The sequence below is a fragment of the Beta vulgaris genome, chromosome 7 (genome assembly GCF_026745355.1).
Source record: "Beta vulgaris subsp. vulgaris cultivar EL10 chromosome 7, EL10.2, whole genome shotgun sequence".
Lineage (NCBI taxonomy): Eukaryota > Viridiplantae > Streptophyta > Magnoliopsida > Caryophyllales > Amaranthaceae > Beta > Beta vulgaris.
The window spans coordinates 51,661,665-51,688,273 of record NC_079208.1 but is presented as its reverse complement, the minus strand read 5'-3'; the positions used below and the strand labels follow the sequence as shown (position 1 = coordinate 51,688,273).

General features: G+C 37.0%; 2 protein-coding genes across 5 annotated transcripts; both read right to left on the bottom strand.

Moving 5' to 3' along the window:
• Positions 1-798: 798 nt before the first annotated feature.
• LOC104884587 (mannan endo-1,4-beta-mannosidase 4-like) lies at positions 799-7,767 on the bottom strand. 4 transcript variants are annotated; one of them, XR_007276181.2, is made up of 11 exons: positions 7,589-7,767; positions 7,447-7,535; positions 6,924-6,970; positions 6,247-6,407; positions 5,875-6,028; positions 5,627-5,775; positions 5,386-5,448; positions 4,976-5,048; positions 4,741-4,903; positions 3,008-3,130; positions 1,557-1,573 (listed from the first exon to the last, which is right to left on the bottom strand). XR_007276181.2 is itself a non-coding variant. In XM_048647941.2 (4 exons), the coding sequence occupies exons 1-4, from the start codon at positions 4,496-4,498 to the stop codon at positions 1,251-1,253; spliced, it is 396 nt and encodes a 131-aa protein (XP_048503898.1). In that variant the 5' UTR covers positions 4,499-4,726; the 3' UTR covers positions 799-1,250. The 4 variants fall into 4 exon arrangements, 1 of the variants encoding a protein (XP_048503898.1); XR_007276179.2 differs by lacking the exon at positions 6,247-6,407 and having other exon boundaries at positions 7,589-7,766; XR_008970174.1 differs by lacking the exon at positions 6,924-6,970 and having other exon boundaries at positions 7,447-7,766.
• A 7,839-nt stretch (positions 7,768-15,606) lies between these two features.
• LOC104899691 (subtilisin-like protease SBT1.5) lies at positions 15,607-18,299 on the bottom strand. The gene has a single exon (XM_010686927.4). The coding sequence runs from the start codon at positions 18,209-18,211 to the stop codon at positions 15,854-15,856; it is 2,358 nt and encodes a 785-aa protein (XP_010685229.2). The 5' UTR covers positions 18,212-18,299; the 3' UTR covers positions 15,607-15,853.
• Between the last annotated feature and the right edge of the window lie 8,310 nt (positions 18,300-26,609).

The window sequence follows — 26,609 nt, the reverse complement described above, 5'->3', positions numbered from 1 at the left end:
ATACTTTTTATAAAAAGCACCAAATAGAGAAAATTGATACCACATAAGAATTTTCATTTAGTGAACCAAATTACATAGAAGCTTTATTGATTTAGAAGCATAAACTAAGCAAGACAAATTAGTAGGAAAAGCTACCACAACTTCGTATTTTTTCCCCAAAAAAAGGGAAAGACGATTACAAATTTTCACAACTTATTAGCTTCAATTATACGAAAATGAAGCATTTTTCTAAAACATGAGTAAGTTTAATAGAATCCCTAATATCACATGACTGATCTGCTTGAACTATTGGAAAACGAAGCATTTTTCCAATACAAAAGGATCAAAACTGATCCTATTAAACTCTAGGAAAACAAAGCGTTTTTCTATTATAAAAGAATCAAGCTTCACAAAGCACATGCTTTATCCCTAACATCAGTAACAACCACTTGCATATACTAACCATTTTTTTTGGCGCTTTAAACCACTATTAAGCTGAACACAATTAAAAGTGAGATTGTAGAACTTGATCCAATAACAGATGCACCTATCATACATAATCTATACTTGTGCTTTTAAAAGGGAGAGGGGTAGAAATCATGAAGGGTACTGGATATAGAGTACCACAAGATATTAAGGGGTCTGACATCTTCTCGAGGCTGGATTTCTTCTATAACTCGAGAAACACATACCCCGCTGTCAAGCACCTACCTCAAAGTAGCATAGTTTCCGGACTTGTATATCGCGTCAATAAGTTCAAATTTGGGGAGACGCTAATGCATAAAAGGTCAATCACACACAGAAATGCAAGCACAGATGTGATTAAGGCCGTTTCAACATCGAAACAATTACGATTTCATGTAACCTAAACCAGGAGGTTCCCTCATGTCTGTATATATACATGAAAATTTTAAAGTAGCTTTCTTCAAAAAAACGCCAATATATTCCCTAGCTAGACACACTAATGACTTGTATCAGCTCCTTGCTTCCCCAGGAGCGTGCTTGTTTAATCTGGAAAGTTTCTTTGACTGTCCGGAAATTATTCCGGTAATTGTCCATTCCGTTGGCTAACAGCTGCCAGAACAACCCATCAATTGCAGGCCCCCCCTTCGCAAGCTGATGTATAGAAAGATGGAAGAGTAGGTGATATTATAGAGTTGATTTCTATCAGATGAGGTGTAGCTTGCAACTTTATATGATTTACCAAACTCTGCAAATACTACTGGCTTCTTAAGGATGTTTAGTGAGTCCAAAATATGTTGTTGCACCCACTACTGATGGAACGAGAGTTGTGCTTCGCCAGTTGAACCAGATAGCCTGTAGAAAAAAGGTTAGTAAAAAGCGTAGTTTTTGGAATTTTGATTGTTCTATTAAGATTTTGAAGAGAAGAGACTTACCATTGATCTGGGTAACAGTGGACAGTAGCAAAATCTATGGAAGGAACTTGATTATTAGTAATAAAGTTAGTTCTTGCTTGGATGTTGTTTGGATTGTATTGCTTCCTATCATCTCCATAGAAGCCTTCTAATTCTATTTCGAGAAGGTGATTTGCATCTATTGATTTTAAGTAGGGAGCCATTTCAGTGATCCAGTCCTGAAAATGGGGAAAAGACCATGCATAAAATATTGCAACTCTTTTGTATTCCTTCACTTCAATTAGTTTAGATTCAAGTTTTGTTCAAGCGATCTTTGGTGTTTATACATATTTAAACTGATTACAACTGATTCTTTAGTGTATTTTATGCAATTTTTACTGATTTGAACGAAATTAAGTTGAAGTTAACAACGCTTGATCCTACAAAGTTCATATAATTTGGTTGTATAGACTCTAGAAGCAAGATCACTTGAAATGGAAAAAACTTTCCTAGAACATTGGCATTACAATTTTCTTACAAAATTACACACAACATTATCACCATTATCCTTAACCGTACACCAAATAGGCACAAATTCTCTTTTACGGGATAGCAGTTGCAGCGAAACCAAATGATCGTCAAATTCTCTTTTACGAAATTTGAGGTTGCGTACAACAGAGTACATAGTGCAGTAATGGGTAAAAGAAAATTGGGCAACTTCCATCAAAAGATGACTAAATACACAAGCATCGAATTAGTCAATTTCAACTTCCTAATACAAGAAATACCCATCATCATGAGTTTGCCATGATACATTTGTTTGGGCCAATGATAACTTGCTCTAGGCTTACTAAGTTACCCCCGAGGTAAGGCAAGGTCCAAGCACCTTTGAATGCCAGCCCATTCAAGTAAAATTTCGTACACCTTTCACAACGTCACTCACTCCGATTGCTATAATCATATTCCTATTCATGAATCTGATAAATGTATAACTCCTGAATTGGACTCTCTCTCTCTCATTTCCCTCATTAGACTTATTCCTCAAACATTTACTAACTTGAACATCGAAGGGGAGATTAGATTATGCCCTAGGGTAGTCTAATCGTTGGTTTATTTTTTGTTTTCCGCGCCATCCTAAGCTGCCCCCACTAAAATTCGTTCTCCAATATACCCACAATATCCCTACACCGGTTACACGAAAGTTTCACCCGAAACAACACCCACCCACAGACCCACTCCACAATGTTGCAAAAAGGAATGAAGTTATTCCTTGACGTTACAACTTAATGGTGTAACAGCAAGTACATGATGTCAGCCTTTCTTTGAATGGTTGGAAGATCATAGGTTACATGCCTAACTCAAAGGCTAATAACATTATAAGAGGAAGAATGCATTAATGTTGGGGCTATGCATGTGATTCTATGAAAGTGACATGCTAGGCTTTGGCTATATATATATATATATCACACAAGATTGTGCTACACTCTTTAATTAGAATTGTAGAAATTGCCTAAATGTGATTTGAAATAGAAAAGCATTATTTACACAGAGTAGTACAAATTACCTGAAATCAGGTTGACATAATGACATTCATCTTCCCACATCAAGGATAAAATAAAAGAAGAAAGAAAAGAAAGTAGTACTGGAAAGTGAGAAAGGAAGGTTGAACAAACCTGAAGAATTTTTCCAGATAAATCTGAAGGGCATCTCGGCTCATTCATAAGCTCCCAAGCCATAATTGTAGGATCATCTTTGTATGCAACTCCAGTGAAGTTATTTACTCTTGTCAATACATTCTGTGCAGTAAAATTCAAGACAAAATTTACCCTTTTTATTGTATAAACTATCTTGTGGTCCTACGAATCTAGGCCATGTTCTTTTGGATTTATTTTTAGTTTAGTTCATTTCGGTACAATATTGTTATTATTGGTATTATTACTATTATTACTATCATTACTTCCTTCTTTTTCACTTTCTCCTTTCCTGCCATTATAGCTCTCTTGTCCCTTTTTTTTCCTCATAAGCTAAGTAAATAGTAAGATAGTGTCTTTAAGGTTAACCACGAAAAACCCACATTAAGAGCTTTAACATGAGTATTTATTATATTAACAAAGAATACCTTTCTTTTATATTCATGTTTATGCATTGCCTTCTTTCAATTCACCTTGATCTATTGTTGTTCTTCAATTTTGCGGAATTTGTTCATATAAAATAATAAAATTTCAAACAAATTGAGAGAAGAAATATAGAAAAACGTAGACGAATGTAAGGGACTTCAAGGGTAGAAGAAAAGTGTTAACCTAATGCTCATGAAAAGTAAGGATGCTTCTAAAGAATTTATTTATAAACATAGAACTTTGCCGTTAGATTTGGGAGCTTAGGTAACTGATATTTGTTGCTTGATCTTTAAAACATAGAAACCTGTTTTAAGCTTGTTATGAGACCTCTATGAGTGCCATAAAAAATTAACAACTTTATCATAATAAAACTTTCTAGAGGCCACAAAAAAACATAATTAAGCAGGGAAATTGATGTCTTATAGAATCAAACAGAAACATCTCATCTTAATAAAACGCTTTAATTAGTTCTAAACATCCTGTATTAAGGAACATTAGTTTTACAATGCTTAAGAAAAGCAACATCAGGCAGTAAATTAATTCAAATCATGAAACATTTGAGAATCCGGACACGAAAAGAAATAGTGATCTGTGAGAGTATGACCTCCAAGAAAATAGCCCTAGGTAAGTCACTTGAGAGTCAATATGAATCTCTTTGGTACTTGTTGTAATAATAGCCATTCTATACAAATTTTGCGAAATTAAAATTGAGTTGCTTCACTTGATTAAAATTAATACAGGATAGGGATTTATATGTATTAGATTAAATCTGAGTTTCTAAGACATTGATCTAAACATTTTGCACTAATAACTATACGTAACCACAATAACCTACTTTATAGTAATGTGTCAGAAACATTAACAACCCTTAATCACAATCAGAGTTTGAACAATCTCATACCCATAATGAGACATTGCCTGAAGAGAATTTCACAGTTTTGAGCATCAAAATCTAACCAGCATGTACGACTATACTTTCTCATATATGCAGTTCGAGTACCCCACAGATAAACTTACTTTTTCGAGCTGATTTGGCAATTTCACCATCTCACCAAATTCAATTCTACCCAATTTTAGCAAGCTTTTTCCAAAATAACAGGAAATACCCAGATGAGAAAAACAATCATAAACATAAACAAAAAAAAAAAGTTAAAGATGATATCTTGCAAAAGTTGATAGAATGATTCCAGAAGTATACGCAAAGAATTTGAGCAAAATGTGATGATAATATAAAGTAAGATACCCAATGAATTGAAACGTGCAAAAGTGGAAGAAAGAGAGAAGCATACCAACAACAGGAAGAGATTTACGCTGCAATGTTACTATAATCATATTGTTGAAACAGAGAAGACAGTCAGGACGGTCCAGTTTATTCATCCCCAACACCTTTATTTAGATTAGGTGTCCAAACTCTGGCAAGACGGGAAGACCTTATTCCATGCTGAAGACCAACTGCAAAATGAACCATATGAGTGACAAGAAGATAACGGATGAAGTTAGTTTCTAAATCAAAAGATAACTAACCATGGAGGATCCTAAATCACCAGTGTAGGCACATTCGCATTTGGCAAGCAACATATTATCATGAGTATTCCCACTGAGCACAACAAAAATGCTCATCAAACAAGGATAGAAAGTTGAAACAGGAATGAAATTCAAGACAGAGCAAAAAGCGCATAAAAAAAAGCTGTTACTTAGACTTGGGTATCCATGTTGGACACGGTTCCATATCTACATGTCCTACTCGGCTATTTTAAGAAAATTTGCCATAATTTTGGTTCAAATCTTAATGTGAAGTGTCCATAACCATGTCAGAGTTTAAAAATAAAGAACCGATACAGATACTTGAATTCAATGAAGTGTCCGAGTAGAGCATAAAAAATAAACAGCTTCAGAATTTAAGCTAAGAAGTTGATGCATGCAACAGTGCGTACCTCGCAGTAAGAGGACTGCTATAGAAATCCTTGATCCCCTTTTTCATCATGAGCACCAGCACGCTGCAATAACATGAATGGGAAACTAAAATTTAATGAAGGTTAACAACACAAACAGAAAACACCACTTTAACTCAATTATCAGACAACGATTTTTCCATATATTTTAACCAAAAAAAGTTGTGTATAACATATTTTGGCAATCAAGAAAAGGATCATAAAAGAAGCTAATTAAAGATACCTGAAATGTAAGCCCAGCAGTTCCGCTCCACTTTGGTCTTATAGGCCTGCTGAATTCAATGCCAGCTGTTAGCCTGTTACACGGCCAATGGTTATGTTACTATTGTCGGGTTGATTACCATTTACCAAAATACCAGGAGTTCTTGAATTCTGGAGGACCAGGAATAATCACAGGACCAAATAAACTTAGCAAGATAAGCAAATACCAATTTCTTCTAATAAGATAAATAAGAAGAGTAGCTTTATCACCTGAATCATAATTGATTGTTGAGTACGCTTATCATCATCTTCAATCCATGGGACTGTGTAATTTATCCGAAATATAGAGTCGATCTGTCCCCTCTCAAGTGAGACGTTTACTTTTTGATTCTTACCAAAAAGGTTTCTGTGAGAATATGCAAAGCTGCACCAAATTCAAGAAAATCCTTCTGTTACAGAATCATAGCACCAACAATGGCGAAACTAATCACGTTGAAATTATTGTCTTCTGGTAAATGGTTTACTAATTTCTTTCTTCAATTTCAAAATTTTTGTAACCACATTAAAGTAACCTAAACTATCTATGAAGTCCAAATCAGCAAAAAATCACTACAAACCATAAAGTCCAATACATTCACCCACCCAAAGAAAAAGATGTTCAAGACTTTTATATACATAAAATATGGAGAGTAATTAACTCCTGCGCTGAAGCAGCGATCAAGTTTAATTTTGAGCTCAATGCACTTGCCGAAAAATTTGCCAAAAGGGTGATCAGCATGATATTTCTGGAATGCCTTAATGATCTGCACGATACAATGAGAGTCTAAAGTCAATACCTCTGATCTTTTAAATGTGGGAGTGCAGAAGGGCTAGAATAACAGTAACCAAATTTGGATCAAACAAGCTATTTTACTGCCACCTCTTTCAAGAGAAAAATACTTGATTAGTTCAAAATGACACTAATTAGGGGGAAAAAAGAGATATTATATGATAGCGCGGGCAAAAGGAAAGAAGGATTTAGATTAAGTAGCATGAGAATATATAGATACAAATTAACATCCATAGACCACAGGAACTAAAAAATTACGTTGAACCATTGCAGATGCCAGATAGCAAAGAAAATGATTATTGACAGCCAGAAAAATACCACATTGCAAGTTCATTTAAATATACAGCACTGCACCTTTTAGTAGAAGGGATATAGAATACTCAATAACCAGCGTTAGTTTCCAGAACATACATAAAATCAAGATGCTAAGCTTTCTTTTCAACATTACGACAATTAGATGTCACAGACTCAATTCTAATGTTTAACTTACCTCACAGACTCATTGCTGCTGTAAGAAATCAACGACACCATCACCAACTGTAATTTCAAGGTTCAAAGTTATACACAAATAATACACCATCACCAACTGTAACACGCACTCATTTTTCCAGGAAAAAAAACTCCAACGATCATCTATTCAAACAACCCTCTCTCTCTCTTCTCCTCTTGATCAGTCAATCACCCAAAAAAACTCTCAAAATTCAATGCAAAAAAAAATCAAAATTGGTCCTCAATTAGAACTACATATGAACGAAAAGAAGAAATTGAAACCCGATTGTAAGAGAACACATGGCGAAAATTGAATAGAACCCTAGAAATGGAGCCGTAATTTAGGGGGAGAAAAAGTGGAAACAATAACGAAAGAATGGATGATGAAATGACGAAAAACATAACCTAAAGCAAGTAGGTCTGGTTTTGGAGAGAGAAAAAATGGGTAAGAAAATGAAAAAATAGAAGATGAATGAGAGAGAGAATGGTAAAAGGAGAAAAAAAAAGGAGGGGAAAGGAGTTACCTGTGAACCGGGAAACAACGTCGTTGAAGCTTCTCCTTCTCGACCACCACCGGCGGGTAGGCTTTCGGTGTTGAATGATTCGGCTTCAGCTGAAACAGAGTTTTGTCAGCTGAAAAAAAAAAAAGAGAGATGAAAACAATACCTAATTATACTCAGCGAAAACATCCTTGATAGTTGATATCCTCATCCATATCCATAATTTTTGCCATTGATGAATGTCTAAAAATTCCCACAATATCAAACCCTAAAAAGTTGACTAAAGAGTGAGAGAAACAAAGAGAAAGGGGAGAGAGAATCGGTTGGAATAGAAACACATAGTCAGACAGAAAGGAGATGGCTGAAGTAAGGAGAAGAATAATCGAGTGGCTGAGATTGGAGGAAGATTGGAGGGCTAAGATGTTAAGTTGCTTATAATAGTGAATTTCATCCTTTTGTGACTCATAACACTATTCAAAGGAATAGTGCTCAATTTCCAACTTTTTAAGGGTCTAAGATAAGATAGGTTGAATAAAATCTATGTTATGATAGACCTTTTTCTTTCTACGGGACTACAATATAGTACATCCTTATTTTTAAGATCGAACAACCTTTATACCTTTTATATTCTTGTAAAATATATTAAAAAGCATCAAGACTAATAAGCATTCAGAATTTAATTCTCAAACTAGTTTTTAGGTCTGAGATACGCCACAAATAGTTATATTTTTCATTTATCAAAATTTTACATCATAAAAATAACACCAGACAACGACTTGGTTTAATGGTTAAGAATTTAATATTGAGCATGAAGTCGCAAGATCAAATTTATATCACTCTCACAGATGGTTCGAACCATGCAATATTCTTGCTGGCACCAATCTTGCTGCATTCCATCCCTGCCCGGAGACTTCACGTTTGCTCTGTACTATGCTTCAGCACTAGAACGAGTAACCAAACTCCAAGGGAAATGCCTCCGCTGCACCATTGATTGACCGAACCCCGGGGCACTTGTTGCAAGGAGAGGAGTCTCTTGGCCAACCCGCTGGGTTCAAGGGGGGAAGCTAGGGGATCACAGGGGGGATTTGATCCCCTTTGCTCGCCACCTTGCCTGTGTTAGCACCGTTAAAACCGCAAGAGACCTGGAATGTCGCCAGGAGCAGCAAATTGTTTCTTTTCGTTTCTTCGTTTCCTTTCTGCGTGGGGGATGACCCGTGAGATTTCACCGGTTCGCTTGAGTTGCTCAACCGCCCCTTAGCCCGGTGCTCATAACGCGCTACGGAACCTAATCTTCCTTAGATAAGGAAAGACTGAGTTCTATCGGTAAACTCTTCCCCCCGCTCTACTAAAAAAATAACATCAACTTATCTGTCAGTCGTATCAGGTCTTCCCTTAGGAGGTTAAGGGGGGAAGCTAGGGGGTCACAGGGGAATTTGATCCCTGGCCTCTTGACTTGCTAGGTTGAAATATGGTGTGTTATAGTTTCTCCAATCGGCTATCATGTGGATTACTTGGAGTAAAACCCTCTAAGAGAGAATGTCACGTGGCACTATTTCTAGCTCAAGAAAACCTTTTGATATATTAAAGTTTTTAGACGAGGACGATACTCTGAGTTACTAACATCTAAGAAAAAAATATAACAAGACATTCCTATCAAAAGAACGGTACTACGTGGCACTTTTATCAAGTTTCTAATACACATGTTTAAAATCTCATTTAAAAATATCAACAATGTATAGTTAATAGGACTTGCACATATGACCATTGAAACAGAATGTGAGAATTTAACCATTAATCTAGTACAATTTCAATGCTTAATGTTTCAAAGTAAAAACATAATCAAGTTTTATAATTATATGTAATTATAAGACATAGACAAGCTTTTTAATCTTTAACACTTTTATTAAGTAATAATATTATCTTACCCCAATTCCATTGAGTTTATCCCCAAATTACTTCGAAGTTTTTTTAAACAACTTATCATGCCATAACGTCTATTTTTCAATTTTGCACTACACTGAATATGACGAAAAACTAATATAAAATCAAATATTAAATTTATGAATAATAATATATTTGATAATTGTAATTGACTCGGGGCGTTACCTGGGCCAAAATACTAGTTATAATGTTAAAAATGTCATCCAATGTTGCATAGTTTATTGGTTAGAACATTAGTATATTAACTTGAGATTACATGGTCGAATCTTATATGGAGCATGTTTCTATTTTTTTTAATGTGCATCATGATAACATGGAATGAAACAACTAAAAGTAAAGTGTTAAGTGATGTGTAGACTTGCTTAAGAACGATTTTTAATATATTAATATAGATATTGGCCCTTTTTGACAATTAGCGGATAGTTGTTAGCTTATAGTCATTAGCTTATTTGACTAGCTGATTGTATTAGATGTTTGTATAAAGGTCTTTGGTAAGTAGCTGATAGTTGATTGCTACATTATCGTGTAAAATGACCAATAAGGACATGTGCATAATATATTTTAATACTTGTTATCATTTATTAATGTAATTTTTAACAACTTTAGGATATACATGTAATTGCTCCACTCATTCCCAAACCTATAATGTCAATAAGTTCCTCCCCCTAACTTTTCAAAAAGAGCTTTTTGGACTCAATAAGTCAATTGAAATCTAAATTTACCAAACACTCACGTTAGAGATTAACTAGTCAAATCCTCGAATATGACTTGAAATCTCTAATTTTTTACCAACACCTCTTTACCAAAAAAGACCATTGCCAAATTTTTTAACCAACATAATGGGGAATAATAAGAGCTTTCTTGGCACTGAAACTCCGAAGGCCCAACACTGGGTTAGTTAGAAGAGCTTCTCTTTATTCACTTCGAACCTCTATTAGGCCCATGCTCTAGATTCCACCTAACATCGTGCCTATATTGTTGTTGGGCTTTGTTGCAGATGTATAATGAGTTGTGTGATCCATGACTATTAGTTTATTTATGACGGGATTACTTATTAGTCCTTGTAGATTGAAATGAACATTCATAGGCAAGGCTCGTATTTTCAATCTTTTGGGTTCAACAAGTCCAAGTAGCAAATGGCTTATTAGATGATACTATGAGTTTTGTGATGTGTTAAAAAAATTGACGAGTAATGATATATGATTGTGACCAATTTACATGTGATGTGAAATTAGTATGTAAAGATATTAGTAAAAAGAATGAATAACAAGTCTCTGCATACTCCATCCGACCGCAAACAAAAGTCCCATATACTATATATGTCAGTCCTCAAATAATTGTTATATTGACATTATATGACAATTAGCGCATAGTTGATCTGACTAGCTGATTATATTAACTGATTTGTATAGAAGTGTTTCGTAAATAGCTGAATGCTACATAATTGTGTAAAATGACCAATAAAGATATGTGTATAATCCATTGTTATGCTTTTTTTTTTTTATCAGGAAAGATACTTAGTCCGAAGAACAACCCCTGCTAGGCTACTAGCCTGCAGGGCACACCAGCTCAAAGGCTAGGGACAAGGCTAAACAGTCCGAAATTAAATGCCCAACATATTGTAATACTCTGAGTAATACTCTAGAAGTCAAGGTGGTACTCCACTAAGCTACCACCTCTCCCTCCCATTGTTATGCTTTATATTATATATTAATGTAATTTTCAAAAACTTTAGGATGACCCACCCAAACGGCTCAACCCAAGTGATGTGAGTCCCTTTACTAAATAACTTAATCTCTCTCACTTTCTTTCCTATTACTTCATCCGTTTCAATTTAGTAGTGACGCTTTTTATTTTAGGAAGTTTCAATTTAGTTGTGACTTGTGACACTTTCATTTTAGGTAATAACTTCTCTGTATCTCTTATATCACATGGAACCCTTTTATTTTCTTTCTCTATCTATCTCCTCTCCAAAAACTGTCTAAGAATCCATGATTTTAAAAGTATCACAACTAAATTAAAACGAAGGAAGTATATTATTTGAGCCTCTCACTAACACTCCTCTTACTAAATTAATTTTATTTTCTTATATCCATCCAAAAACCTATACTACCCTACTATCAATTCTTAACATGTGTGGCTAAACCTAAAAGGACAATTAATTAAAGATGAAGAGAGTGTTATAATTTGCTTTCCATCAAAAGACCAATCAACAATTTTTTTTAGCATAACAACAATAAGATTGTAGTGAATATATCTTTCAATTTTTAGTTGAGGTCACGAGTTGAGGCTTTACAATGACCATATATGTAATTTCTTTTAATTGTATGAAGTAGAAGTAGAGTAAGGATTATTGAGAGAGGAAGAATGTAAAAAAAAAAATTACTTTGTCAATGTTTTTTTTTTTTACTTTTTTAAATAATATATATAGATCACAAACTTTTGAAAGAGGCGGGCCACACCTTCAATTAATGGTGTGGCCATGCCTCCCTTCTCTCACCCCCCCCTCTCACTCCCCCTCCCCTCTTTCTCTCATTCTTTTTTTCTTTTTCTTTTTTTTTTCTCTTTGACGCCTCTCATTTTTCTTATTTTTTTGCCTCATTTTCTCTCTCCTCTTATTTTCACTATTTTTTTTCCTATTTTCTCTCTCTCTCTCTTATTTCCTCTAGAATTTTACCATTAACACATTGATAAATAAGGACGTGGCCACTAATAATAAGTCCAAGCTAGGCCTTATAATGATGCTCGTGTCCCTCTTAAAAAAGCCAAGCGTGAATCCTTTTTGGATAACCCTATCTGAATGTACGTGTAACCCTTATTATTTGTAACCTTATTTTAAGATACGAGGAACCCATTACTTCATAATAAGTAACTATTATTATTTGTACTCTTATTTTATCATACGAGTAACCCATTTATTCTATAAGTAACCCTCATATATTTTTCAATGACCCATTATATTATAAAAGTAACCTCATTAGTTATAAAAGTTACCCTAGTTACATGTTTGAGTAACCTTATTTATTTGTTCGAGTAACCTCATATATTCGCAAAAATAACTCTAATTATTATATAATAGCTTGAAATATTTATAGAAAGTAATCATAAGAAAGGTACAAGTAACCCATTAATTAGTTCATAAAAAGTATCCCCATTATATATTTAAAGTAATCTCATTTATTCATAAAAAGTAAAACGCGTTGCTTTTCAATGCTAAGGTGTTACTTTTAGTGAATTAGAGATTACTTTATCGAATGCTAAGGGGTTATTTTATTGATAGGGATTACTTTTATAATGCTAAGGGGTTACTTTTACTGAAAGTATATGTTACTTTTTGTAACTATAAGGGGGTTACTTTTTTATAAATAGGGGTTACTTTTACTATAAATAGGAGTTACTTTTACTGAAATTATAAGTTATTTTTTGTAATTGTAAGGGAATTACTTTTAATATAATAGGGTTACTTTTATATAACTAGGGTTACTTTTTGTAATGTTAAGGAGTTACTTCTACTAAAAGTAGGTGTTACTTTTGTAATTATAAGGGGTTACTTTTATTGAAATTATGGGTTACTTTTTAATTATAAGGGGTTACTTCTACAGTAAATAGAGGTTACTTTTTGTAATTATAAGGGGTTACTTTTGTAATTATAAAAGGTTACTTCTACAGTGAATAGGGGTTACTTTTTATAATTATAAGAGGTTACTTTTACTGAAACTAAGGGTTGCTTTTTGTCATTATAAGAGGATACTTTTACTGAATTGGAGGTTACCCCCCCTCTCCTTCTTCCTTCTCTGTAATTTTTGAAGTCGAAGAGAGAGAAACCAACAAACAAACAAACTGTCGAAACCCTAGCTATGGCGAAACAACTTTTTGCTTCTTCTCTCGCAAACCACTACATCTAATATATCTTCAATGGCGGCAACTCACTCCACGACGCACATTAGCATCAATCGTAGCTTCCCTCCTCCTTCAATCTCCATTTCTCTCGCCCTCCTCCAATGTCTCTCCTCTCTTCTTCCCTAGTAATCTCCATCACTCTTTCAAAAAACCGAATCGCGGCCTCTTAAACTGCAGAGAATGAGTGTGACTCGATCATCGGAACCGAGTTGTAGCGAGTCTTCAACTTGGAATTTCGACCCGGTGTTGAGTTGCAGGTTTCATTATAGATGAACCAAATTTTCCGATGAAGCTGCCAATGAGTGAAGCGTGGCCGACGAAGAACGACGACGGTTGTGGCTTGGGGAATTTGACGACGCCGTTGGAGGAGAGAGAGTGGTGAGGAGATAAAAGAAGTGGAAATTGGGCGGTTGGAGATAGAGAAGAGGAGGAATTGGTTTGGAGAAGGAAGAGCTACAGGGAAATGTGTGGCCGCACGGTTTAAGTTCTGTGTGGCGTGTTGCGCACAAAACGGACCGAATATAGATATATGAGTTATATACCTATAACAAACATTTATACCACTCAGATAATAGAATATTTTACTTTATAAGATCTCACATACTAATCAAGGACCTTTAATTTAGGTCCAATTGTATGGCTTCTTATGTCCTATCTCCCACATGAGAGACCACGGTTCAAATCTTGGTGGAATCAAAATTTTAATATTGTTGGGGGGAGGCCGGGGGGGGGGGGGGTTGTCTTATTGGACCTTTGGATGAGTGACCCTGTATGAGGACAGCCCAAAGAAAATTCATCTTATCACGAGTTTCCGAAAGGGTTCTAAAAAAAACACACATACTAAATACAGGGTGTTTTTAGCTCGAACTGAATTCGACGTCAACCATGATGATTAGTATGCATTATGCTTATGCACCATAGTTCATAGAGCGTTCATTAGAGACTACCAAGCCAGTCTCAGCCTTTCAAGGTTCACAAGTAGTGATGATGAGTTCCAATGAAACAAAGTTATTTCAGTCACTATTTTATAGAAATGAAAAGATACATTCATGAGTGAATGTGTTTTTCATCAATAGCTGAGAAACTTCTTTTAAAATTTAAAATGAAGTTTTCTCAAATTCTAGATACACTTTAAAAGGCGAGACTTATAAGGTCCACTTATTAAAAATGAATCACATATTGGCCATAGAAAGAGCAATTATTGGTTGTTTGTATTACTGAAACAGTTACATGAAACAATAATATTTGACCAACTAGGCCCCCTTTCACCAGTTTATCAGGTAAAAGTTGGCACCAATATTGCAGCAGAATCATAATAACCCCAAAATAAATAAGAAAAATCACCACCCAATCATGCAGTTAATAAATTTATGGATAGCTATGAAGTATGAACACTATTATATAAACTCATCACCTTTAACAACAGCTTTAAAAAGCTAGTATAATTGCCCATGTTTTTGAACTACTACACAGTTCATAGTTTTTGAACTATGAATAGTTTCAAACTTCAATTGCCCATGTTATCTTTCCCTTCTGATGTTCTCAATTTGGTGTTGTGGACCTCCTCTTGTCTTCTGGTGTTTTCAATTCACTAGTTCTTTTGCTCCAAAGCCCCATCATTATTCAATGTAATTTTTTAGAAGACATAATCAAGCACCTCTACTTTTTCCTTTTTCTCTTTGTCCAAAATATTCTTAATGAATAAACTATAGTTAGATTTAAGTAAGAAACACATCAACATTTCAACTCTTATTAGTTGCCTATTTGTCAAGTAAGTAGCCAAACGTATGAAAGTTGTTGGAAAAGAAATGCCAATGACTCTTTTTGACATTTACTTCAATCTATCTCGTCAACTTTTTTTAAAATATATAGAGCCATAAAAACAATATTATGGAGACAAAATTCGATCTCAAGACTTTACAAACTACGCTAGATTCTACCCAGACATATTTTGGTTGCCCTAGTGTTATTTTTTTGGTCCCCTAATCTACGCTAGTACTGATACTAGCTCTTCACATGCATTGCTAAATGCTAAGCCGGATGATGCGTTTTTGCTTTTCAGCAGATGCAGCCAACCAACATAATCATCTACAACTTGCTACTGCTACTGTGCTACACTGCTACACAGTACACACCTTCAAGATTAGTACTAATATGCACAAAAAACAAGGTCCATCAAACAAAATATAAGACAGTAGAAGCAGAAACTACAGTTATTTGTTTTTATCTATGTTTTGTTTTTGCTGTCTCTTCTAGGAGTACTAATGTTTTACTATACACCAAAAAGAGAAGCTTGCATTATTTATACTAATGCTGACATGCATCATACTTAGCACCTCTATATATAATTACAAAATTAATATACTAATATTATTGCAGATTCTCTTACAAGTTACAACAACAAGGATCCTCCTCCTCATTCACTTGTTTTCTGAAGTGGAAAACACCCTGCAGAGATGCTCATAATAATACTCACACTTGAACTCTTTTTTTTCTTTTTCTTTTCTGAGTACACCAAACTTCTATAACTTTGAGCCAAAAAGTAATAGTTTTAAAAAGTTGCAGAAGACAAAAAAAATGATACAAAAATCTACAGTGGCTGCTGCATTGTTACAACTAAAGGACTAGTCACAGTATGTTTCCCATCAGACCATATTATTGATCCACTTTTTGTGATGGAGGATCCGGCTGATAGTTTTATGGCTTCTACTTGAACCCGAACTAAGAAGTTGAGTTTCTGCCCGACCCGTCTAAAGCTTAGCTCCTCGGGCTCTACGGTCACGAGTGTGCCCGTGGGTGGATGGATCTTGACCCGATAAACCGAGTCCGGATCCCCTACATTAGTGGCAATCCGGATGGAATGACTAGACATCTTATGTTTTCCATATTGTAGAAAAACATATGACAATGAAGGGTAATTCAAGTTACCCACATGACCCGCCCGTTTCGCGCCCCGGCAATCAGCCTTTTTCCGGGATATTAGCTCAATGTTGTCAATAGTATAATTGGAGTTGCAAAGAAAGTCTATGTAGTCATAAGTTGTAATGTCATACACCAAACCCGGGTCCATGGCCTTTTGAGGGTGGACATGGCCCGCCCCGAAATCCATCACCGTACCCTCGTTGCCACTAGACTCGTCCTTCATGACACCGCCTTGGTTGTCAATGGTGTAGGCCGTCGTCATCAAGGCGGACCGAACAGCCGCCGGGCTCCACTCAGGGTGGGCCGCCTTCAACAACGCCGCAAGGCCCGAAACATGCGGGCACGCCATCGACGTACCCGACAATATATTAAACTCAGCCCGCCGCCTGTCCACCGCCAGGCCCGACGGGCCAACTCGCTCGGTCCAAGAAGCCAAGATATTCAACCCGGGAGCAATCAAGTCCGGCTTGAGTATCTCCGGGGTTTCCGGGTTAGGTCCTCGGGCCGAGAACGCGGCCACCACAGGAGCAGGCCGCACCCCAACCCGAGTCCCACGGAATATTATAGACGCCGTTGGGCCCGAGGAAAACCTCTTCAAATTATCCGCAATGTACCTGCGGATAACATCGCCGTTGGCGGAACCAACGGCGATAGCGGGTAAAACATGGCAATCAGCCACTAAACCTTCTCCATCAAAAACAGCATTAGCAAGAATCATACCAATTCCACCAGCATCTTTCACTACTTGTCCTTTAGCAACTCTAGAATTAACCCCTCTATCACACAACACAATCTTCCCTTTAACTAAATTCGGATCCAACGAACCATCCAAACACAACGAAGCCGAATATCCCTCCCCACCTTCTCCATCTCCTTCCCTACTACCCGCATACACAATCGAGTACAATTTCCCGGGCTCAAGCCCGGGCCCGTTATAAACACTCACCCCACTAACCCTCCTTCCATTCCCCAACACAACTTCTGCAGGAAAATCCCTATCAATTGATCCAGCACCAACAGTTGTCACCCATGGTGCCACATTCGTAACCGACAGCCCGCCGGGCCCACCATTACCCGCCGACGCCGACACAAATACCCCATTTTGTACAGCTCCAAAAGCAGCAATAGCTATAGAATCAAGATAATATGGAACAACTACTCCTCCAACTGATAAAGAAATAACATCAACTCCATCTTTAACCGCCTCATCAAATGCTTTCAGTATATCAGAGTCATAACACCCTGACGTCCAGCATACCTTATATATAGCTAGTCTCGCTTTCGGGGCCATCCCGGCCGCAACACCCTTAGCGTAGCCGAGGGTATCGGCCGGGAATACGTACCTCCCAGCGGCAATAGATGCCGTGTGAGTCCCATGTCCGTCGGAGTCCCGCGAAGAGCGGAACTCCGTAGTAGCATTCATTTTACCGTTAGTAGCCTCATACCCTTCGTAAAAAAATTTGGCGCCAATAATCTTTTTATTACACTGGAAATCACGTGGGCAAAAGCCACGCCATTTTAATGGGATAGGGCTAAGATTACGATCGTTAAAGCTTGGATGTTCGGGCCATATACCGGTGTCGAGGACACCGATTACGAGGTCCGACCCAAAATCAGATTCCTCGAGTAAGGAGGTGGTGTTGGATCTAGTAGAGGTGGATTCGAGGCCAAGGAAGAGTGGGGATCGGGTTGTATGGATAGACCGGAGCTGTTCCGGTATAAGTGAAAGAATGTGGGGTTGTTTGGAGAGGAGATTGGCCTCGGAGTTAGTAAGGTGGGCGGAGAAGCCATGAAATACGGTGTCGTAGGTATGAAGGATTTGTTTAGTAGGGTTTGAAGAAAGAGAGTTTAAGGAAGATTGATACCAATGATGGTGTGTAGGAAATATAGATGGTTTAGCATGGTTGTTAACTCTAATAATGAAGGTTCTTTGTTCTAGTTTAGAGGAGGTTGGGAAAGAGTGTGTTTGTATGGAGATTTGGAGGAGAGAGAAGATGAAGAAAAAGAAAGGTATAGAGGTTGGCATGTTTTGGAGTAAAGAGATGGTGGTGAGTGGGAAAATTGGGTTTATATGAGGGAATCTTAATTGTTATGTGAAATGAGATGGAAAGTAGTACATTTAGTAGAGTGTGAGAGTGAAGTGGGGTGGGGGGTTGAGTGGGATTGTTTGTAGATGACATAAAGAAATTATAAAAGGGAATGGGAGGTGGGATCATATGTTGTTGTTTTACTTAATTATCTTAGGTTGGCTCCAACCATTTCAGTTTCGAATTATATGTATTATTACATTGTCTTTTTTTAAATTTGAGTATATTTGTTAGTGCTATAGAATTGTGTACTTATTTGTGCTATAGCTCATACTTAGGTTGGAAATCAAAGTTAGACTACTGTCCTATTCTTTTGGACTTATTTTCAGTTCAATACATTTCAGTTAATTTCAGTTCAGTTTAATTTCTCTTAGTCCAAAAGAACGGAGTCTACTTTTATTTTTCGTGAGATGCAACATCTAATTATTTTGATTCACTCACCAACAAGGCAAATGCGTCCATGTATCAAAAGCCTTTTTCATCCATGTAATTGTCACTGCTCTTTTTACTATTGACAGGTTTTTGTGGATGAGGTCTTTCCTTATCTTTCCTCTCTATTTTTAGGTATTGCTCTAGTTAATTGGACTAAACTCTAAAGTATTGTACGTGATGGTTGAGGTCTAACTGGATTACATGCATATATAAATATAGGTCTAGGAATTGGGGTTGGCTCAGATGGTGAGCTTTCCATCTTCCCTAGCTAGGCCTAGGGTTCAATTCCTACCCCAAGTATTTACTTGAGATTTACGGGGAGAGGGAGTTGGGGGTGTCTGGCTTGTAATGGGCCTCTGAGTGGAGGCCCTATGTGAGGGCAGCCCATACGGAGGAATTTTTCTTACCAATTTTTACAAAAAAAAAAATATAAATATAGGTTTATACAACATTTTGTCAACTAGTGGTATAAAGATTTGTAGTTTGAACATCTTTCTATAGTTTGTTTTTTTGATTTGAGTATTGTATAAATACTTTTGACCTTTTGGCCGGGTTAATTGGACTAAACTCTAAAGTGTTGTACGTGATGGTAAATGAAAAAATGAAAATTTTGACACGATATATGTATCTATATTTCCAAGCATCTGCTGCTTTCTAAACTCAAAATAGGCATATCAATGTACGATAAATAATAAAGTAATACTATTCCTTTCCATTTTATATCTTTACATAAATTAAATTATGAATATCAAGTAATTTAGTTACTAAGTTTAAAAGGTATTCGAATCATGAGATACTCAAAGATAGTATCAAATCTATATTATTGTGATTTATGACTCCTAATTATCCAAAAATAATATTAAGCATGGGTTAAGTATAATAAGAATTAATACTAGCTAATAAGTTTCCTCCTCAATATGGTTTGAATATTGTTTGTCCATAAGACCCCCAACTAGTGAAAAGCAAATGTATGTGGAAAGGTTCTCAGTTTCTTGTTGCTTAATTTTAAAAATGAGTGTGAATATTTTTCAATTTACTTTATGTAAGAAGCAAAAGTTTATAAAATCCGGTATCCGTGTTATATATCCAACTAACCAAGAGTAGTGATGGCCACTGGTGCGGGCTGGGCGGGCCGGACCGTGGGCTGTAGTGGGCTGGGCTGAGATTTCACTGCCCAGGACCGGACCGTGAAATTTATGGGTTGGGTGGGCTGGTCCACGGGCTGAAAAATCTTGGCCCACACCGGTTTGTTACCGGTTTTCACGGTTTGGGAAGCGGTTTTGGCGGTTCGTGGATCTAGTGGGCTGGACCGGGCTGGTGGGCCGGCATGAGATTTTCTTTTTCAAGATTATTTGATCATTGAAATTATTCATTATTGTTATATAAAATCTTTAAAATGAATAAATATATATATAATTATTAGAATTAATGAATAATTTCATTATTTTAAAATATGATTGAATTATAATATATTCAATTTGGTTAAAATATATACAATTTGATTAAAATATACACAATTTAGTTCAATAATAACTTGAATTGGGCTGGTCCGGTTCATGGGTTGGGCTAGACCGGTTTCGTGGTCCGGATTAGGAGATTTTAGTAGCGGGCTTTAGTGGGCTGGGCTCAAGAAATCTGGCCCATGGTCCACCCACCAATTTCACGGTTCAAGCTGGGTTGGACCGGGCTTTTTGCGAGCCCAACCCACACGGCCCACGAGGTGGGCTGGGTTGGATGGGCTGGATTTGGCCGCACTGTTGGCCATCTCTAACCAAGAGTCTAATTTGCACAGTGTGTGGCTCACCATCTTTTCGAAATGAACCATAAAGAATGAATTCTTCTTTTGTGCTTTTGATCCACTGTGTTTAAGTATGGAAGAATTGGCTCTGTCTGCTTCTCCTGACGTCACTAGAATGTTTTTAACAGCTAGTTAATCTGATAATACAATATAATAGTTATAAACTTATAATTGCTAATGTATTTGCTCAGTTCGTCTTGAGAGTAAATAATTAGATAATAAACTAGAAGACAATAAATTCAGTGTATCCTATCTTGTGTTAGAATTTTTTATGCTATTACCTCTTCTTTGATTCTTGATGAAATTCGGGGTAGGAGAACTTTGGCTTACTTTAACTGAGAATATTCTTGTCAAATACACGGGTGTGATTATTAATTAGTCACAATTTGTTATGTTTGTTTCCCTCGGGCAGATGTGTACGTCTAACATGTGACTATGTGAGCACATATGAGCATCTATTATGATAAGCTAGAGACCAAATTTCAACCATCATGCCAAAAATCTTCTGCCAATAACATTTTCAAGTTTTAATTAGGTAGGGATGTCAAAGGAGAAAGGTCCATCTACATCCATTTCTATTTTATAAATTCATATACATCCCTATTCTATCATTATGATAGATACAAAACCCGAACCATTTCCTGATGGGTATATGATGATACAACCAAATCTATCCCCTGATGGGTATATGATAATGGCAACCGAATCCGTCCCGTGATGGATATATGATATTTTTTTCACATCGAGAAAGCTTACAATTGGGAAACAAAACATATAGATGCTAAGAGAAGGAAGTTGGGTTCTCCTGACATAATTGGCGAGATCGTGGACCTTCTGGAATTGCGAGCGACGCACCTTAGTAATACAACACCACTGAAAAGTCTTACCAATTGAAAGGATGTCCTTGAAAGTCTATTGGATTGACACAGGTTGCGCAGTAAGAATCGTTAGACCATGGACTACAAATTCTCAATCAGTGCTTATGATTGGCGACCTACTGATAGCCTTGACTTTGTGCCCACACTAAGGCATCGGGACATGCCTGAGCTTCAGCCATAAGTGGGGAGTGTGCATAGACGAAGGTGCCATGTCCTTTGTGGTGCCTGATTGACAAGTTTTGAGCCACCCAGCCAATACCAACTACTGGGGTATTGGCCTTCCACGGAGCATCCACTTGGATGTGCACCTCGGGAATGCCTTTAAACAAAATGCCAAGATTTGCCATAATAAACCCTTGGGGAGCAAGGGGACCTTTCGAAGGCACATAACGAAAATCCGATTTTGAGAGAAAAGATAGATGTTGCTGAAGATATTGTTGCACAAGATGTCGAATGGTCTCAATGGTTGATATTGTTGAAAATTTTGTCGTTGCGACTACACCAAATAGCCTAGAGAGTAGCAATAAAGATAGGGAGACGATCACCAGCTAGCCCATCCTGCTGGCGAAAATAGAGAATCCATGCTATGAGCCAATCTTTGAAAGGAATGTAGGGCGCAATAGAAGAATTTATACCCAACTGACAAGTGCGCTAGGCACCAGAGACAAGAGGACAAAGAAGGAGGAGGTGTTGGAAGTCCTCAATTGCACTCGTGCAAATTTGATAATGATCATATATAGCAATACCTCGAAGCGCAAGGTTTGAGGCATCCGCCATACTATTATGTCAAAGTTTCCACATGAAATTTTTTTATTTGGGCATGATTTGCAAACACTACAGAATTCGAAAAACTTTTGAAACTAGAGGGGGGTTCATGCTGCAGATTTCATTTTTTCTAAGAAAGAACATAGTAACCAGCTTTGGTTGTGTATTGGCCTGACGCTGTAAAAGGCCAATATGGAGTATTCGAAGGTTTTGTGCATGTTCCACATTTGGAGGGGAGAGACCCCATTGAATGATAGGATTTAAATGGTCCGTTGTTGGTTGGGGGGGGGGGGAACCCAAAAGCAGCCTTCCTCGTAACTCATGCCTCAGTCATGGACCAAGTTGATAGGGGATGGAGATGGAGCCAATTGCCCGGCCCAGCCTCATCATGTGGCCCTGAGGGCGGGTTCTAGTCCATCCTTGCTGCACTAAAGCCTCAAGAGTACCTGGAGCAATAGCAGGGATCGCAAGCATAGTAGGAGGGTGAGAAAAGGTAGTATGAGTATCAAACCTATTAGCCATACCTGATGAATGCGGAATTGAAAGATTCTGCACTATTGGAGACGTTCCAAAAAGGCGCTCGAAAAAGATTCTGCATTGTTGGCCCATGAGGTAATTCCCAACCTACGAAAAAAGATTACGCGAGCCTTAAGGGGGCCTAGAATGTTATCTTGAGCACTGAAAGTAGGAAGGCGCGTGGGGTGAAGGGGAATAAAATTTTCCATTGCCCAAGAAATATTGGGCCGTATTACACCATAAGTGGGTTCCTGAGACCCAAAGCGTCGACCTGAAGAGGGAAAAACTTTTCGAGGCCTAGTAACTTGGGTTGGTATGGCCCTCGGACTCACGGAACGGTGGGGTTATTGGGATAGGAGGGGAGATCCGAGGGTTCACTAAATACCCCATTATCCTCATATGAACTAGAATCCACAACATGCACCTCAAATGGCGTTGTGCGAACTGATATGCGTCATGAGCTGGAACAAGTCGGGTCCAAACATTAAATTCATACCTCCATGTTCAAACTCACTAAACCTATGATGAAGAAGATGATGAACGTCATAAGCAGACATTGGGAAGTGTGATGCCCAACACAGCAACCACATTGTTTGCAAAATTTAAACATGCCCTCGTACCTAAAATACACCCAAACAACTTGTCCATCGCCAGGCGATCGAAAATAGTTTGGGATAAGTGGCCTTGAGAGATCAATCGCCAATTTTGCTCGGAGGAACGCCTCGGCAGGAAGACCCGGTCCTAAATCTTCAACAATTCCGACGAAACCCACATGCGACAATATCCGCACGGTCCACTCCGAATCAAGAAACCGCCAGAGGAGGTTGTGGATCTGTACTCGCCATACTAAAGTTGAAATTGAAGGGACTTGATTTGGAAAACTAGATCTAAAGGTTATAATCTTAACATCGATGTTGGTAGTATGTTGACGGAGTATAGCATCCCGATCTCTCGAATTCTGGCACTCGAAAATATAATAATTGTCGGTTCTGAGCACCCGAATTGAGCCTCGAGTGAACCAGTGGTTATTAACGATGCTAGTAACGAGGCTGGTGTTGGGGGGTGCCATATCAAAAAATCGGCTCATCACCGAGTGGCTCCAGTTAATGTTGGGAAAATGGTTATTAGCGTTTGATGGGGGTTTGGATTAGGACACCCATTCTCTTAGTGATGGGACGAATGTTCATATCATCACTATTACTTGTGTGTGTACCACATGAAGTCATGGTGAACTATATATAGGTTTGGCTGGTAATTAATATTCATTAGAAAAGTGGTTGCGAACGGAAATTTGGATAGTACTGGTAACTTAGCTTTTCACCTAAGATGAAAGAGTATAAATACATGAAATTAATTAAAGAGAGGAACGAATTTACCGTACAAGTACCATTGATTGTACAAATATTATCTCTGTGTCTCTTTTCAAAATCTAACCATAATTCTTTTCGAATTGCGATTTTTATTCATTGTACAACATGAGATCAATAACATGGATAGATTAAGTAGGGGGCGATCTACGAAGTAACATGGGGTAGCATATGCTACCCCTAAAAAGAATTTCTTAAAAAAATTGTTTGGGAGAAAAAAGAATAAGAAACGAGAAATACACAAAATCTAGCAATGTGTTACTGATGAAATACGCTTGTTGTGGTTTTAAACCGAAGTCAGTGTCGGTGGTAGAAGACAAGAGGTTGCAGGTTCAATTACTTGTGTAACATTTTGTTGTTTTTATTTATCTACTTTTAATCATTCTTTTTTTTTGTTTACTTTTTTTTACTTTTTTCCCTTTTTCCTTTTTCTTTAATTCCCTCTATGCCCTAATCTTTTCTATCTTCTACAATTACAATTGTAAATTTAAGCGATATAATACCTTCATATCACAACAAACTTTATTGTAACTATAGTTGTCTTTCATTATATTATAAATACATTACACTCTCCTACTTTTGAATAAAAAAGGTTCAACCTTTTATAAATCACATATTATAAAGAGAATCTTCTTGGATATTTTTTTTCTGATAAAGTATCTATGTATTTTTTTCATTTTCTACACTTTATTCTGAATATTTTTTTCCTTTCAAATTGTAGCTTTGAATTTTTTTAATTATTCTATAATGTATCCCTCTTGTTAAATCAACGTTAAGTTTTTTATTTTAGTTCTTTAGACTTACATTATAAAACAGAGAAATTTTTTAGGCTCTAAAAGAGTTGGATACGATAGAATAGTAGGGTACCTAGAGTTTTATGGGAAGAACTCTCATAATGTAAGTCTAAAGAATATAGTATTATGAACCATATAATAATATAGTTTAGTAATTTTAAAGGGTTATAAGTGTAGTTTAACATTAATTATGTTATAGTATTATGAACCGTTATTTGCTTAGTTATTTCATGCTAAATTGACTGAAAAATTCTGACTCCGCCACTGAGATCAAGTAGAGTGATCAATCATCACGTGGAGAGAAAAGAAAATAAAATGCATATGTCAACTTTGGGATAGATAACAGTGGTTATAAATAAGTGTTCACTCGAATACAAAATATAACACTTTTCACTAAAACTGTTATCTTTAATGCTTTTGTTTCTCCATCTTATTAGTCTTAGATAATAGTGATATTCAACCAGAATTTTGTAAAATAAAACAAAACATCCATTAAATTTATATCTTATCTTTTTTTTTTTTTTGAGGGGAAAAGTAGCAAATATATTAACTCAAGGACAAATTGTCCATCAAAACATAGGGAGCCACCTCCGGAGGACAATGGTTCTCCTAAATCTGTTCAACCCCAAAAGGGATGAGCTTAGCTAGATGATGTGCTACATAATTCCCATCGCGTTTAACATGCGACCATAAAACAGAAGAAAAACAAACACAAGAGGATAAAATGTGAAGAGGATAATATCTATACTGACAGAAAAATAGCATGCTTAGAGAGGCGATTAATAACAACTTGACAATCCGATTCCAGGATGACCTTTTGCAGGCCATATCTTTTGCCCAACCTCACAGCCATTTCAATGGCTTTAGCTTCTGCAATTTCAGGAGCCCAATACGCTCTAACTCGACGTGTGGCAGCAAAAACTACATCACCATTTGACCTTCGAGCTATGGCACTAATTCCCACCCATCCTTCGACAGCGAGGCATGCGTCAACATTAATTTTCGTGACACCTGCAGGGGAGCAAGCCATTGGCGTGGGCTGCTACCTGAAGCATTCTTAATCACTTTGTAAATGCGCCCAGCATACTTATCATTTTCTTCCACCAATCGTGAGACACGTCCCAGCAATACAACATGTGGCGTGATTTTGTTGTTGAAAATCAATCCATTTCTCGCTCCCCATAAACACCATGCCAAGTAAGCTCCTCTAATTTTTATTTTATTATCCAAGCTGCGCCACCTTGCTAATGTATCACACATAGAAGCAGCAGGGTCATTATCAAGCAACACATGACAACCACTATCAATCCACATATCTGCAAGCTTAGGACACTCGAAAATTGCATGATTCTGCGTTTCTATCATACCACATCCCGGGACATGAATCATCATCCGTCATGTGACGGTATTTAAGCAAGCTACGGACAGGAAGAGAATTGGTACAAAGTCGCCAGAGAAAGTGACGAACCTTGGGACTGACCTCCATACTCCAAATATCCACCCAAGATTGGTGAAAATTATCAAGATTTCCACCTTTCCCGATCATATAGGCCGTCTTCACAGAGTAATTAGCATCCTTTGTAAATGCCCATGTAAGTTCATCCTTCACCGGAACCGAACTAAGAGGTGTGCCGAGAATACACCTAATGTCCCTCTCATTAAAGCAAGAATCAAGAACATCTGTTCTCCACTCCATACTCTCTACATCAATCAAATCACTTACCATAGTTAAGTTAGGATTCTTCTCACTCGAAATAAAGCGACCATTTTCATCAACTATCCAAGGA

Bases quoted from the DNA above. Each gene is read 5' to 3' on its own strand.
- LOC104884587 (XM_048647941.2), bottom strand. From the start codon at position 4,498: ATGGTGAAATTGCCAAATCAGCTCGAAAAA. The intron at 3,131-4,468 runs GTAAGTTTATCT...TTTACTGCACAG, and splicing joins TGCCAAATCAGCTCGAAAAA to AATGTATTGACAAGAGTAAA. The intron at 1,574-3,007 runs GTTTGTTCAACC...CCCCATTTTCAG, and splicing joins TATCTGGAAAAATTCTTCAG to GACTGGATCACTGAAATGGC.
- LOC104899691 (XM_010686927.4), bottom strand. From the start codon at position 18,211: ATGCCAACCTCTATACCTTTCTTTTTCTTCATCTTCTCTCTCCTCCAA.